The sequence below is a fragment of the Hippopotamus amphibius genome, chromosome 15 (genome assembly GCF_030028045.1).
Source record: "Hippopotamus amphibius kiboko isolate mHipAmp2 chromosome 15, mHipAmp2.hap2, whole genome shotgun sequence".
Taxonomy (NCBI): Eukaryota; Metazoa; Chordata; class Mammalia; order Artiodactyla; family Hippopotamidae; genus Hippopotamus; species Hippopotamus amphibius.
This window is the reverse complement of record NC_080200.1, coordinates 40,549,167-40,564,834: the sequence shown is the minus strand read 5'-3', so window position 1 is coordinate 40,564,834 and position 15,668 is coordinate 40,549,167. Positions and strand designations below refer to the sequence as shown.

The following is a 15,668-nucleotide window of genomic DNA, read 5'->3' as shown; positions in this document are numbered from 1 at the left end:
TGAGGGTATAGTTGAAGAGCTAGATTGGGAGAAAATGGAAGGCCCAAAGTTCAGAGGTCTGCACCAAGTGGAAGAGCGAGCAGAATGAGAGTGGCAGAAGTGGAAGGGCGGGGTGATAAAGTCAGAGAGAGGAGTGTGTGGGGGATCTCTGAGGTATTGGAAACCAGGTGTGGAGTGTGACTAGGAATGAATGAGCCAAGGAAAGAGATGAAACGGGTATCGGGGAGATGAAGGACTCACAGGGCTACATTCTGCACTCCTGTCCTGAGCTTAATACATGGATTCTAACTCTTTCCTGTCATTCTGTTTGTCTTGGAGATCACTTGGTATTGATACTGGTTCGTTATTTTTTTTATTTTATTATTTTTATTTGGCTGCATTGGGTCTTTGTTGCTGAACACGGGCTTTTTCTAGTTGCGGCAGGCAGGGGCTACACTTCCTTGTGGTGTGCAGGCTTCTCATTGCCATGGCTTTTCTTGTTGCAGAGCAGGGGCTCTAGGCACATAGGCTTCAGTAGTTGTGGCACATGGGCTCAGTAGTTGTGGCACACAGGCTTAATTGCTCCGTGGCATGTGGGATCCTTGCGGACCAGGGCTTGAACCTGTGTCCCCTGCATTGGCAGGCAGATTCTTAACCACTGTGCCACCAGGGAAGTCCCTGGCTTGTTATTTTTAGTTTTTGCAAATTCAGTCATTTGACAAGTATTTGCTGAGTTGCCTGCTGTCAGCAATGAACTGTGCTGGACCCACTGGCAACAAGCTTGTGTTCTGGTGGGAGAGAGAGGAAGTGAACCGCAAAGCACACAATCAGACAGTTATTAAGTTACAGTTGAAATGAGTGCTTAAAAGGAAAAATAACAGAAACCAGGAGAGTATGGAGGGCTGAAACAGTCTGGAGGGCTGGGGGACCAGACAAGGCTTCCTTCTCCCAGTGAGACTAATCCTCAGCTAAAGCCTGACATGTAATAGATACAATAGATACCAAATAATATTGGTTGAACCATTGATAAAAGGGAAATTGTTTTTGTTTTTTTGTTCCCAGCAGTTCATTATTTAGGGACATGATGGTTAAACTCTAAAATCTGAGCAGAAAAAAAAAAAAAAGATGAAGGAAGGGGATGCGAGGAGAATCCCAAATTGATGACATAGAATATGCAAAGGGCCTGAAGAAAAGAGCAGATCGCTTTCAAAAGCTTCGCAGTCACTGTGCACGGCAGAGGAAACATGAATGAAGCTGCTGAAATAGAGGGGCCAATCGTGCTTTCGTGGGCCGTGTTGAGGGTGTCCTGTGAGCAATGGGGAGCCGTTAAGAAATTAGGATAGGTGGGAAGTGGAACAGGGATTTGAATTTGTGAAGTCATTTGCAGTTTTTAAAGAACAATGATATGAGGGGCCGTAATGTCCCGTGGAAGATGATGGCGGTAACTCCGGCTGGGGGCCTAGTAGAAGGAGGGAAGTGACCTTATCTGTGGAAGTAGTTAGGATGTTTAAATTGGTTCCACAGCTTTGGTTGGCCAAAGTAATTGCCAACTATTAAAAATTAAATTGTAGTGAGGAGAGAACAGGTGTGAATTTCCTTAGTAAGATTTGGTGAGTGAGACAGGCCTTCCTGGGTAGATGCCCGCATAAAAGACAACATGACTCGTTCATCTGGGGGACAGCCCGTGAGAAATAACCATGATTGGAAGAGAGGAAAGGAACCAAAAAAGAGAAAAACAGTCTTGGATGTCTGCATAGCTTAAAACTGTCAACTGAATCTTTAAAATCCTGCCTTTTATACAGTTCAGAGTAATTCCAAGATAAAGGTTTTGAGACAGGCTTTTAGTATAATAACCGAGTTTCTATCATTAAAATTTTCTAATCAAAGATATAATCCCTTGTTAATACAGGCAACCACTCTGATCTCTTTGGGTAGTTACCTGGATCTTTCTAAAGAATATACTGTTGCAGTTTATTAACTCTAGACCTTAGATATTGAATTATGTGACCTTTTTTACGATAAAGACTTGGCTCTTATACTCTTTCCCTCTCCTCCCAATATGGATATCACTATATTTAACGAGCATTTATGTAATATAAAACTATGTAAATATTGTTCAATCAGAGCTAACATTTAGTTTACTATGAATACATTTCCTTTCTTGTATATTCCTGTTTTCCTTTTAGTGAAATTGCTTGCTTTTTCACTTACATAATTTCCACATAGAAATCTGTAATTTTTTTGGAGTGCTTTCATAATATCAATTGCTTGAGTCTTCTCCCCCCTGCCCGTCCCACATTCCTCCATCAAGAAACTCTTTCCTGGAGCTGTTCTTACTTTTGCACCAATCTGGACTGATTTTTCAGGACTGTTCCTGGAGCTGTTCTTACTTTTGCACCAATCTGGACTGATTTTTCAGGACTGTTCTACCAGACTCTTCCTGCCCCTCATCTGGTGGGATCCAGAACCTGTGTCTAGAAGCTGAAACTTTCTCCTTTTTGCTTAAAAATGTTCAGTTTGCTTGAGCACATCCTGCAGTAGTTTCCTAAGAATGGACACAAAGGGACAAAATTTCGAATCATTAGATGTCTGAAAATGTCTTTATTCTCACCTCATGGTTGATAGCTGGGTGTAGAATTCTAAATTGAAAATTTTCTCTTTGAAAGTGTGATCCTGCCTGTGTTGTTGCTGTTAAGAGGGCTGCCACCATACTATTATTCCTTTGTTTATGACCTGTGCTTCCTGCTCTAGAAACTTAGGATATTTTCTGTAATTCTCATATTGTAAAATTTCACTGTGATACTTCTTAGTGGCTCTCTTTATAAAATTCATTTTGCAGGGCATGTTAGACTTTTGATCTGTGTTCCTAGCTAAGGTGAATTTTCTGTGATAATTTCTTCCCCTTTAGTTTCTTTCTTCTTTCTGTAATTTCTGTTAGATATTATTCTTCCTGGACTGATCTCCTTAGTTATGTTTTTTTGCTGTTTTTTTGGTCTTTTGATTCTATATTTGAGAGTTTTTCAATTTTATCTTCTAACTCTTCTATTAAATTTTTTTTATTTCAGCTATATTTTAAATTTCAAAGAGTTTCTTCTTGTTCTCTGATTGCTCCTTTCATATAGTAACTTGTTATTTCGTGACTGCAACATCTCATACCTATGTGTCAGATTAAAAAGCAGGCTTCTTGCTTGCCATTTGGAGGCCTGAGCTCAAGCCACAGCCAATGCTTCATGTGTTCAGATTTAAGGAGCTTGATAAATCACATTCCTCACTCCTTGGAGTTCTGATTAGAATTATGAACTGAAGTCAGATAGAGGTAAAATTAACAGCTTTATTGTCAGTAGAGCCAGAGTGGAGAATATACTGTAGCCTGGCCCTGCAACCACAATCGAGCTGGCTACCATTTTCCCCAAATCTAGACATCTGTCCGTCTGCTGGTGGAGTATTCTGCAAGGCAAATACTTAATCTGCTTAGCTTCCTGAAGTAGCTGCCTGTCACTCGTCGAAACCCAGGAGCAGGGACAAGGGGGATGAAGCCACACTTACGCTCGGTGAATGCATGTACTCATTTTTAAAATGGGAATCAGTTGGTGTTGAACTCTTGCCACCCACCGATAAGAAATATAAATCCTCTTTATTAACAGAAGTGTGAGAATAGGGCTTCCTCTGTCATTGCCTGAGCCTTCCAATTTGTTAGTTTTAAAAAACCACTTATTCTATTTCTTGCATGATCTTTTTGGACTCACGAAAAGGGCTTTCTCTGCGCACCAAGTGATGCCTAATTGTCCATTCAGCTTTAGAGCAAGGTACTAGAAAGTTTATTGAAGCTCTGAGTGTACAGGTGGATTTCATCCGGTGGGCTCCAGGCTAGAGCAGTAGGTGGCAAACTTTTTCTCTAAAGAGTCAGAAAATAAGTATTTTAGTCTTTGCAAGTCACATGGTCTGTGTAGCAACTATGCAACTCTGCCACTGACCGGAGCAAAAGCAGTGTAAATAACAGGTAAATGGAGGGCAGGTTGCCTTTCAGTAAAACTTTATTTACAAGAACTGAAAGCAGGCCACATTTGCTGATCTCTGCTCTAAGGTAATCAGGTGGGAAGCTGGACTCCTGCCTGGGGCATAGCTGCTGGGAGTTCTTTGCACAAGGGATACCGTGATGAGGAGTTGCACTGTTCTGTGTGAGACTTTCACCATGACTGTCTCACTGCGCCACTGTTTGTGCTTGTCAGCTCTGAGTCTTAAGTTCACTGTTCATCACTGTCCTCTTCTGCACAAATTATATTATGGCTTCCTCCCCCCTCTTACATCTCCTGTAACTTCTCTCCTCCGGTAATATCTCCTCTCCAATTTTCTTTGTGTTGATTTATACATTCAAAAAATTTTTTTTATTGAGATACAATTGACATGCAATAAACTGCATATATTTAAAGTGTACAATTTGATTTTTTTCTTAGTAATGTGTATATGGCAATCCCAATCTCCCAATTCATCCCACCCCAGCCCCCCCAACCCCCACCCCTGCTTTCCCCACTTGGTGTCCATATGTTTGTTCTCTACATCTGTGTCTCTATTTCTGCCTTGCAAACCGGTTGATCTAGCACTGTACGGACTTTAACACTGTAATTCAAATCACAGCTCTGACACGTACCAGATATTTGTTTTGATTTATACATTTTAAAATTCCTTTATTATCCTTTCAATTAGGTCAGAAGGAATAAAAATAATTTATCAAATGGTAAAAAATTTTACCATTTTAAAATTCTTAACATTGAAGTTATTTTAATTAGCTTGTTTTTACATTTACTGGCTTTTAACATGTTTTAAATACTTTTTAAATTAGTATCACTGTTTTTTAAAATCCTATATAAAATTTTTCCCTTCAACTAGGTACCTCCTGCCACAGGAGTTGGCCCTAGGTGCCACATATAAGCCACATATATAGCCTCATTACCAACCTACACACCAACCTTACCTAACAAGGATTCCTTTCCTCTCAGATGTCCCCCAGATTCAACATTTCTATGAAAATGAAAGCATTAGGTTCCCTCAGGGTCTCCTTAATGACACAGAGTCACAGTCCAGATGCTGAAAATACATGAATGGTCAGGGTATATAAGCAATGTTTAAAGGAAAGTGGAGTTCTAGAGAGCCACCAATGTGACTTCTGCACAATTCCTTTGTCTCATATTTCCTCAGTAAGATCCAAGGTTTGATTTCTTATGGAAAAGCTAAACAGGACACAAGGCATGGTACATAATTATTTGAATTGTTGAGAAATGGAAAAGGGTAAAAGTGAAAACGGCTTTTCATGAATTCATCAAACATTTGAGCATATGCTATAGGCTAGAAACAGTAGGAGCTGAAGTAGGAAAGTAAGAAAGGCTGAAGTTGGTGTTTTTGAGCCAGGTCCATGGATATAATTTCTTGGCAGCAGCTTTGTGTTTAAGCTTCCTTTGCTGACAGATTCCAAACTCAGCTGGAATAAAGAGTAGGACACTCAGATGTGGCTTTGGTTTAGTGACACATGATACTAAATGCTGTATTACATATTTTCTAATAAAAATGTGTGCAAAATAATATTTACTTTTGAGAAAGTGGGGAATCCTTTTGATAATTGGAGGTATTCCCGAGCATGGTACGTGCTTAAAATCTAGATAGGGAAACTGCTTCTTTTAACCCACATTTGGAAGATGTGAAGCCTAGACCCTTCCTTGTAAGGATGTTTCCTCTGTGTCCGGCATACTACACAGTTGTCAAACCGCAGTTTTTTGAAGTCCATGAGAACGCACTCAAGCTTGAGGCTGGATACGCGTAGGACCATCAGTCCTCTGCTGACATGCTCTACCCTCCTTCAGTCCTCATTTTCAGGTTTGCTGTATGGATGTAAAGTTCACTGAGACCAAGAGAAGATTCCACTTCCAGCTATGACAGAGTAAGTGGCATGTGACGAGCCTGCCTGCCTTAATCATAAAATTGGACAAAATACACGTGAGGCCACTGCTTTAGACACTGGACAGCATGCAGCACGAGACGCTGATCCCCAAGGGAAGGACAGCTCGTGACGTAAGTCATAGTTGCTCGGCTCTCTGCTTGCAGAGTATTATCCTGACTCCAGCATAACGAGCTACGTCCAAGCAGACCACGGCAGCCCCGCTGAGCTGAGGAGGCAGAGATGGAAGTGCAGGCTGGTAGCAGTGGCTGCACTCTGCAAGACAGGGCAACAGAGAAAAGGAAGCTGGACAGAGAGGATCCCCAAACGTCTGTGTGTGGGGGCTCCCTGTGAGTCCTTGGACAAGAGCTGAGCTGCTCGTGTTCAATTCCATGCAGGAGAGCACATGAGGCTCCGCGAGAAAGCTGTTACTGTAAGGCTGAGAGACAGGAGGCAACAAGGGATGTGGAGGCCCCGCCCAGGGAGAGCGGCCAGGCCTTGCTGGCAGCGGGTTAGCGCCCCAGCCATCCCGATTAGACACAGGAAGGCCCATCTTAGCAGTGAAGACCTTGCCCTAGAACAAGTGATGCAAAAAATGTCCTTCAAAGATAAAAGCAACATACAGATACATAGTTCAGTCAATGAAACCTGAGAGAATTAATTGCCAGAAGACCTTCAGGACAAGAAATGCTGATGATCTTCGGGCTGGTGGGGAACACGACACAGAAATTTGGATCTACAGGAAGAAATGAAAAAACACTGGAGATAATTTCCTTAAGAGCCGACTGAATGTTTAAATCAGAACAGGAGTGAGCAGGTAAAAGGAATTATGCTAGTATAAAACCAGTTTATTTGTGAAGTAGTGAGAGTGGAATGCCAAGTGTCAAGTGGTACAATGTTGACGCTATACAGTCTGCTAAGTTCGGTTCACACGGCCAGCCCCACAGCAGCAGTTCTCACGCTTTTTGTTCTCTTTATATTCATCAGAATTACTGCTGAGCCCAAAGAGCTTCTGTTTACGTGGGTTTATCTATCAATATTTATGTCAGAAATTAAACTGAGAAAAATGTTTATTTTAAATTGCAATGACCTAGTCAATGTTAACACATAACACATTTTTATAAAAATAACTATTTCAAAACAAAATTTAGTGAGACAAGTGGGACTGTTTGATAGTTTTACAAATCTCTTTAATGTGGGTTTAACAGACAATAGCTGAATTCTTGTACCAGCTTCTGCATTTAACCTATTGCAATACATCTTTTTTGGCTGTAGTGTATGAAGGTATTTAGTTAGAAAATGAGGAATATTTAATATTCCTTTTCAGATAATAGTGTTCTTTGATGCTGCAATGAAAATTGACAAGTATGTGAAGGTTTTTTGTTTTTCCTCATAAAAATTATCTCCAAAATTATGACACTGTTTGGGTGCAGTACCAGAACCACCCAGACCTCTGCACTGTGGTTTCTACAACGTTAACATGAACCTTGTAGAGTCAGGAGTCGCGGTCTCTTTCTTCCCCACCCAAAGCATGCACCTCTTTTCCTTCCTGCGAGGCTTTTCAGGCTGCAGGGCAGAGGGCAGACGACCTGCCCCACATGAAACCTGGTTTACTTAGAAGCTGAGGACTGGTGGAAGGTGGCTGGCTCCTCTTCACTCCTAGGCCAAGTGCTACACAATTTTAGCATATGTTTTAAAATGGAGTTCATTACTGAGCATCTCAGGTGAGAGTGTGATTTTTCTTCACTCAGTGAAAGGAGAACTTTTTTTTTCCTGTCAGGTTTACCCATATAAGGTTGTTTCTCAAAACTCAGGGGGTAAAGGAGGAGGCAAGATAGAAGATTTTTATTAAAAGTAGCTTAAATATTATACAAGCTTGGCTTGAAAGTTACTATTTATTTCAAAATTACACCTAAAGATAATCAAATGCAAAAACACAGAATATATCTATAGTTAACCCTTTTCCCTTAAAGACAAAATTATTGAGAAATGTTTATTTTCCCGCTTAAAATGTCTAATCCAAGAAATAATATGCCTGCGGGTGGTAAATCCACATTGCTTCCTTCATTGCTTCTCTCCCTTAAACCCACAAATCTTTCAGAACTACATCACTGAGTTGCTGGCCTTTGCGTGGAAGCAGAGCGACACTCAGATCTCACAGGTCCGGGGCCCAGTGGACAGACAGGCTCTTGTCCTCCACGCCGGCCACCATGTCCTCAACAGCGTCCCAGTCCAGCTTGCTGAGGATGCTGCCCGTGCTCTCAGACCAGCTGTCTGTGCCACCCACCCCAGGAGGCGGCTCCGGCTTTTCTTCAGGTGGTGATGAGTCCTATCAAATTGAGAAAGACAGTCAACTGTGGTCCTAGCCGGAGAGAAAAATAAATGGAACATGAACTAAGTTTTCCAAAGATTCTAGAGCTGTTCATCCACCAGGTGGTGAAGGAAACATGAAGGCAACCAGGGCTGTGGCTTCCCAGCGCTCTGGACTGGCAACGGGCTGAATGACTATCACTGGATACTATGGGATGCCAGCACCAGGTCCGAAGAGTGGACAGAACGGATTTTTATACCTTTAGTACAATTATCTGTTCTTACATTTTTTTTGTTGTGTTGTGTTCTGTTTGTTTTTTAGTTAAAAAGAAAATACACAGTCAAGGAAAGTTCTGAAAGACAAAATCTTTCAGTATGTCTACATCTCACGAAAATATATAAAAAAATTTAAAACCCTAAAGAACATAAGGAGTCACTAGGCAAACTGGAACCTGGAACAACGCGTACCTGTAGAAGGGAACTGTGACTCTCGCGGAGAATTGCACAGATGTCTGAAGGTACCATCCAGGGACTCACCACAGTCTCCTCTCTCTCATACTCCATACACGCCTCCTTGGTTTGAGGTGCAAGCCCAGTACTTCTGTGATTTTTTGTACACTGCAGACAGGGAGCATTAGCGCCTTTCAAGGGAAAAAAACAAAGCATACATAAGCACTGATTCATTTATGAGTGTGTTCCTTATTGTGACTTTTATCATCAAATCCAAGACAGTCACATCTTACCTAATATCTGAAACGCAAGGTCTGGTTATGGTTGGCTTTAGGATTCTAGCAACTCCTGTTCTGTTGGTGTGAGAGAAGGAAATTGAATTCTGGCCACCTCTTTTTTTTTTCTTTTTTTTTAAACTTTTTATTTTATATTGGAGTACAGTTGATTAACAATGTTGTGTTAGTTTCACGTGTACAACAATGTACATATACACAATTTATTCTTTTTCAAGTTCTTTTCCCACTTAGGTTAATACAGATTATTGAGCAGAGTTCCCTGTGCTACACAGTAGGTCCATGTTGGTTATCTACTTTAAATATAGCAAGTGTGTACATGTTGATCCCAAACTCCCAATCTATCTCTCCCCTCCGACCCTTCCCTGCTGGTAACCATAAGTTTGTGCTCTAAGTCTGTGACTCTATTTCTGTTTTGTAAATAAGTTCATTTATATCATTTTTTTTAGATTCAGCATACAAGTGCTGTCATATGGTGTTTGTCTTTCTCTGATGTACTTTGCTCAGTATGATAATCTCCAGGTGCATCCATGTTGCTGCAAATGGCATTATTTCGTTCTTTTCATTCTTCTTAATAGTTGAGTAATAGTCCATTGTATATATGTGCCACATCTTCTTTATCCATTCATCTGTTGATGGGCATTTAGGTTGCTTCCATGTCCTGGCTATTGTAAATAGTGCAGCAATGAACACTGGGGTGCATGTATCTTTTTGAATTATGGTGTTCTCTGGGGATACACCCAGTAGTGGGCTTCTGGGTCACGTGGTAGTTCTATTTTTAGTTTTTTAAGGAATCTCCATACTGTTCTCCACAGTGGTATCAATTTACACTCCCACCAACAGTGTAAGAGGGTTCCCTTTTCTCCACATCCTCTCCAGCATTTATTGTTTGTAGATTTTTTGATGATGGCCATTCTGACTGGTGTGAGATGACACCTCATTGTAGTTTTGATTTATGTTTTTCTAATAATTAGTGATGTTGAGCATCTTTTCATGTATTTGTTGGCCATCTTTATGCCTTCTTTGGAGAAATGTCTATTTAGGTCTTTCACCTAAATTTTGATTGGGTTGTTCATTTTTTGACATTGAGCTGCATGAGCTATTTGTATGTATTGGAGATTAATCAGCATAAGCTATTTGTATACACTGGAGATTAATCAGTTAATCAGTTGCTTTGCTTGCAAATATTTTCTCCCATTCTGAGGGTTGTCTTTTCATCTTGTTTATGGTTTCCTTTGCTGTGCAAAAGCTTTTAAGTTTAATTAAGTCTCATTTGTTTGTTTTTATTTTCCTTACTCTAAAAGGTGGGTCAAAAAAGACCTTGCTGTGATTTATGTCAGAGAGTGTTCTGCCTAGGTTTTCCTCTAAGAATTTTACAGTGTCAGGCCTTACATTCAGGTCTTTAATCAATTTTGAGTTTATTTTTGTGTATGGTGTTAGGAATTATTCTAATTTCATTCTTTTACATGTAGCTGTTCAGCGTTCCCAGCACCACTCATTGAAGAGACTGTCTTTTCTCCACTGTATATTCTTGCCTTCTTTGTCATAGATTAGGTGATCATAGGTGCATGGGTTTATCTCTGGGCTTTCTATTCTGTTCCATTGATCTATATTTTGGTTTTTGTGCCAGTACCATACTGTCTTGATTACTGTAGCTTTGTAGTATAGTCTGAAGTCAGGGAGCCTGATTCTTCCAGCTCCATTTTTCTTTCTCCAGATTGCTTTGGCTATTTGGGGTCTTTTGTGTTTCCATACAAATTTAAATTTTTTTTTGCTCTAGTTCTGTGAAAAATGACACTGGTAATTTGATAGGTAGATTGCCTTGGGTGGTATTGTCATTTTCAAAATACTGATTCTTCTAAGCCAAGAACATGGTGTATGTTTCCATCTGTTTGTGTCATCTTCAATTTCTTTCATCAGTGTCTTACAGTTTCTGGAGTGCAGGTCTTTTGCCTCCTTAGGTAGGTTTATTCCTAGGTATTTTATCCTTTTTGATGTGATGGTAAGTGGGACTGATTTCCTTGATTTCTCTTTCTGATCTTTCATTATCAGTGTATAGGAAGGCAAGAGATTTCTGTGTATTCATTTTGTATCCTGCCAAGTTTACCAAATTCATTGATGAGCTCTAGTAGTTTTCTGGTAGCATCTTTAAGATTTTCTATGTATAGTATCATGTCATCTGCAAACAATGACAGTTTTACTTCTTCTTTTCCTCTTCTTTATTTTTCTTCTCTGACTGCTGTGACTAGGACTTCCAAAACTATGTTGAATAAAAGTGGCAAGAGTGGACATCCTAGTCTTCTTCCTGATCTTAGAGGGAATGCTTTCAGCTTTTCATCATTTTGTGTGATGACAGCTGTGAGTTTGTCATATATGGAGTTTATTATGTTGAGATATGTTCCCTCAATGCCCACTTTCTGGAGAGTTTTTATCATAAATGGTGTTGAATTTTGTCAAAATCTTTTTCTGCCTCTATTGAGATGATCATATGGTTTTTATTCTTCAATTTGTTGATGTGGTGTATCACACTGATTTGCAGATATTGAAAAATCCTTGTATCCCTGGGTTAAATCCCACTTGATCGTGCTCTATGTTCCTTTTAATGTATTGTTGGATTTCGTTTGCTAGTATTTTGTTGAGGATTTTTGTATTTATTTTATTTATTTATTTATTTATTTATTTATTTATTTATTTATTTATTTGCTGCATTGGGTCTTCGTTGCTGCACGTGGGCTTTCTCTAGTTGTGGTACATGGGCTTCTCAATGCAGTGGCTTCTCTTGTTGCAGAGCATGGGCTCTACGCGTGCAGGCTTCAGTAGTTGCGGCACATGGGCTCAACATTTGTGGCTCTTGGGCTCTAGAGCGCAGGCTCGGTAGTAGTGATACACAGATTTAGTTGCTCCATGGCATGTGGGATCTTCCTGGACCAGAGATGGAACCCATGTCCCCTGCATTAGCAGGCGGATTCTTTTTTTTTTTTTTTTTTCCCTTTCGGCAGGCAGATTCTTAACCACTGTGCCACCAGGGAAGTCCTGCATCTATGTTCATCGGTAATATTGGCCTGTAATATTTTTGTGGTATCTTTGGTTTGGGTATCAGGGAAATGGTGGCCTCATAGAATGAGTTTGGGAGTATTTCTTCCTCTGCAATTTTTTTGTAATAGTTTCAGAAGGATAGATGTTAGCTCTTCTCTAATTGTTTGACAGAATTCACCTGTGAAGCCAACTGGTCCTGGACTTTTGTTTGTTGAAAGTTTTTAAATCATAGTTTCACTTTCAGTACTTGTGACCAGTCTTTTCATATATTCTATTTCTTCCTGGTTCAGTCTTGGGAGATTGTACCTAAGAATTTGTCCATTTCTTCTAGGTTTTCCATTTTATTGGCATACAGTTGCTTGCAGTAGTCTCTCATAATCTTCTTTCTATTTCTGGGTGTCCATTGTAACTTTTTTTTTTTTTGGCTGTGTTGGGTCTTCATTGCTCTGTGCAGGCTTTGTCTAGTTGTGGTGGGTGACAACTATTCCTTGCTGCTGTGCATGGGCTTCTCATGGTGACGGTTTCTCTTGTTGCAGAGCATGGGCTCTAGGCACTCGGGCTTGAGTAGTTGTAGCACATGGGCTCAGCAGTTGGAACACACAGGCTCTAGAACATGCAGGCTTCGTAGCTGCAGTGCATGGGCTTAGCTGCTCCACGGCATGCAGGATCTTTCCAGACCAGGGATCAAACCTGTGTCCCCTGCACTGGCAGGTGGATTCTTAACCACTGCATCATCAGGGAAGTCCTGTAACTTCCCCATATTCATTTCTAATTTTTTTGATTTGAGCCCTCTCCCTTTTTTCTTGAGGAGTCTGGCTAAAGTTCTGTCAATTTTGTTTATCTTTTCAAACAACCAGCTTTAGTTTCACTTATCTTTTGTATTGTTTTCTTCATCTCTATTTCATTTATTTCTGCTCTGTTCTTTATGATTTCTTTCCTTCTACTAACTTTGGATTTTGTTCTTCTTTCTCTAGTTGCTTTAGGTGTAAGGTTAACTTGTTTATTTGAGATTTTTCTTGTTTCCTGAGGTAAGACTGTATTGCTTATAAACTTCCCTCTTAGAACTGCTTTTGATGTGTCCCATAGGTTTTGGATCATCAAGCTTTCATTGTCATTTGTGTCTACGTATTTCTTGATTTCCTCTTTGATTTCTTCAGTGATTCATTGGTTGTTTAGTAGCATATTGTTTACCTTCCACAGGTGTTTTTTTGTTTGTTTTCATTTTTTTTTTTTTCTTGTAGTTGATTTCTAACCTCATAGCATTGCGGACAGAAAAGATGCTTGATATGATTTTAATTTTCTTAAAATTTACTGAGGCTTGCTTTTGCAGCCCAGCGTGTGATCAGTTCTGGAGAATGTTCCATGTGCACTTGAGAAGCATCTGTATTCTGCTCGTTTCAGATGGAATGTCCTATAAATATCAATTAGGTCTAGCTGGTCTAATATGTAATTTAAAGCCTGTGTTTCCTTATTGATTTTCTGTCTGGATGATCTGTCCACTGGTGAAAGTAGAGTGTTCAAGTCCCCCATTATTATTGTGTTACTGTCGATTTCTCCTTTTATGGCTGTTAGTATTTGCCTTATATATTGAGGTGCTCCTATGTTGGGTGCATAAATATTTACAATTATTATATCTTCTTCTTGAATTGATTCCTTGATCATAATATAGTGTCCTTCTTTGTCTCTTGTAACAGTCTTTATTTTAAAGTTTATTTTGTCTGACATGAGTATTGCTACTCCAGCTTTCTTTTGATTTCCATTTGCATGGGATACCTTTTTCCATCCCCTCACTTTCACTATGTGTCCTTAGATCTGAAGAGGGTCTCTTGTAGACAGCACATATACAGGTCTTTTTGTATCCATTCAGCCAGTCTATATCTTTTGGTTGGAGCATTTAATCAGTTTATGTTTAAGGTAATTATTGACATGTATGTTCTTACTGCCATTTTGTTAATTGTGTTGGATTTGTTTTTATAGATCTTTTTTCTTCACTTCCTCTTTTGTTCTCTTTTGATTTGATGACTACATTTTGTGTTGTGTTTGGACTCCTTTTTCTTTTTTGTGTGTGCACCTACTGTAGATTTTCAGTTTGCAGTTACCATGAGGTTTCGATATAGCAGTCTACATAAACAAGATTGTTTTAAGTTGCTGGTCGTTTAATTTCAAACACATTTCCAATATCCTCCATTTGTACTCTCTTCTCACGATTGCTGGTTTTGATATCATACTTGTGTGTCGTTGTTCTCCTACCTTTACTATATGTTTGCCTTTACTGGTGAGCTTTTCCATTCATACTTTTGTTTCTAGCTGTGGCCTTTTCTTTTCTGCCTAGAGAAGTTCCTTTAGCATTTGTTGCAAAGCTTATCTGGTAGTACTGAATTCTCTTAGCTTTGGCTTGTCTGTAAAGCTTTTGATTTCTCCATCAAATCTGAATGAGAGCCTCGCTGGGTAGAGTATTCTTGGCTGCAGGTTCTTCCTTTTCATAACTTTAAATAGATCATGCTACTCCCTTCTGACCTGCAGAGTTTCTGCTGAGAAATCAGCTAATAACGTTATGGGAATTCCCTTGTATGTTATCTGTTGCTTTTAATATTTTTTGTCTTTAATTTTTGTCCATTTGATTACTGTGTCTTAGTGTGTTCTTCCTTGGGTTTATCCTGCCTAGGACTCCCTGTGCTTCCTTGGACTTGGATGACTGTTTCCTTTTCCATGTTAGGGAAAGTTTTCCACTATTATATTTTCAAATATTGACCCAGTCCTTTGTCTCGTTCTTCTCCTTCTGGGAGCCCTGTAATGTGAATGCTGGTGCCAGTGCCATCTCACTTTGTCTATGTTTCTGTGATTATGGTTTCTGTTCTGCAGGCTACAGGCTTCCTAGTGGGAGGGACGGGTTCCTGCCCACTGGTGGGTGGACTGGGTCCTGTCCCTCTGGTGGGCAGGGCAGTGTCAAGGGGTGTGTTTAGTGGGCAGCCATGTGATCAGGAAGACTTTAAGCAGCCTGTCTGCTGATGGCTGGGGCTGTGCTCCCACCCGGTTGGTTGCTTGGCCTGAGGCATCCCAGCACTGGAGCCTACAGGTTGTTGGGTGGGGCCAGGTCTTGGTGAGAAAACGGCAGTCTCCAGGAGGGCTCACGCCAGTGAGTAATACCCAGAACTAACACTGTGTCTTGTCCATGCCGTGAGCCACAGCTGCCCTCTGTCTCCACAGCAGACCCTCCAATACTAACAGGCAGGTCTGGCCCAGGCTCTTATAAGCTCACTGCGTTTTCCCTGGGAGAGACTTTATGTGCACCCTCTAAGAGAAAAGTTTCTGTTTCCCCCAGTCCTGTGGAATTCCTGCAACCAAACCCCACTGGTTTTCAAAGCCAGATTCTCTGGGGGCTCCTCCTCCTACTGCCAGACCCCCCAGCTAGGGAGCCCGACCTGGGGCTCAGAACCTTCACTCCTATGGGAGAGCTTCTGTGGTATGATTATTTTCCATTTTGTGGGTCGCCAACCAATGGGTATGGGATTTGATTTTATCACAGTTTCACCCCTCCTATTGTCTTGTTGTGGCTTGTCTTTGGATGTAGGATATCTTTCTGGTAGGTTCCAGAGGTTTGTTTTGGGGTTTTTTGTTGGTTTTGTTTCTTTGTTTTGATGGTTGTTCAGCAGTTAGTTGTTATTTTGGTG

General features: G+C 40.4%; 1 protein-coding gene across 10 annotated transcripts in view; it reads right to left on the bottom strand.

Moving 5' to 3' along the window:
- Positions 1-6,911: 6,911 nt before the first annotated feature.
- The window catches only part of CPLANE1 (ciliogenesis and planar polarity effector complex subunit 1), a 119,535-nt gene continuing 110,778 nt past the window's right edge, over positions 6,912-15,668 (bottom strand). For 4 of the 10 annotated variants that reach the window (XM_057708118.1, XM_057708126.1, XM_057708119.1 and 1 more), the window contains 2 exons: positions 8,687-8,859; positions 6,913-8,237 (listed from right to left, as the gene is read on the bottom strand). In XM_057708118.1, coding sequence (XP_057564101.1) covers positions 8,064-8,237; positions 8,687-8,859 — 347 coding nt within the window. In that variant the 3' untranslated portion in view covers positions 6,913-8,063. Of the gene's footprint in view, positions 8,238-8,686; positions 8,860-8,961; positions 9,022-15,668 lie in introns of those variants that run through there. The other 6 variants (XM_057708115.1, XM_057708117.1, XM_057708116.1 and 3 more) reach the window with 4 other exon arrangements.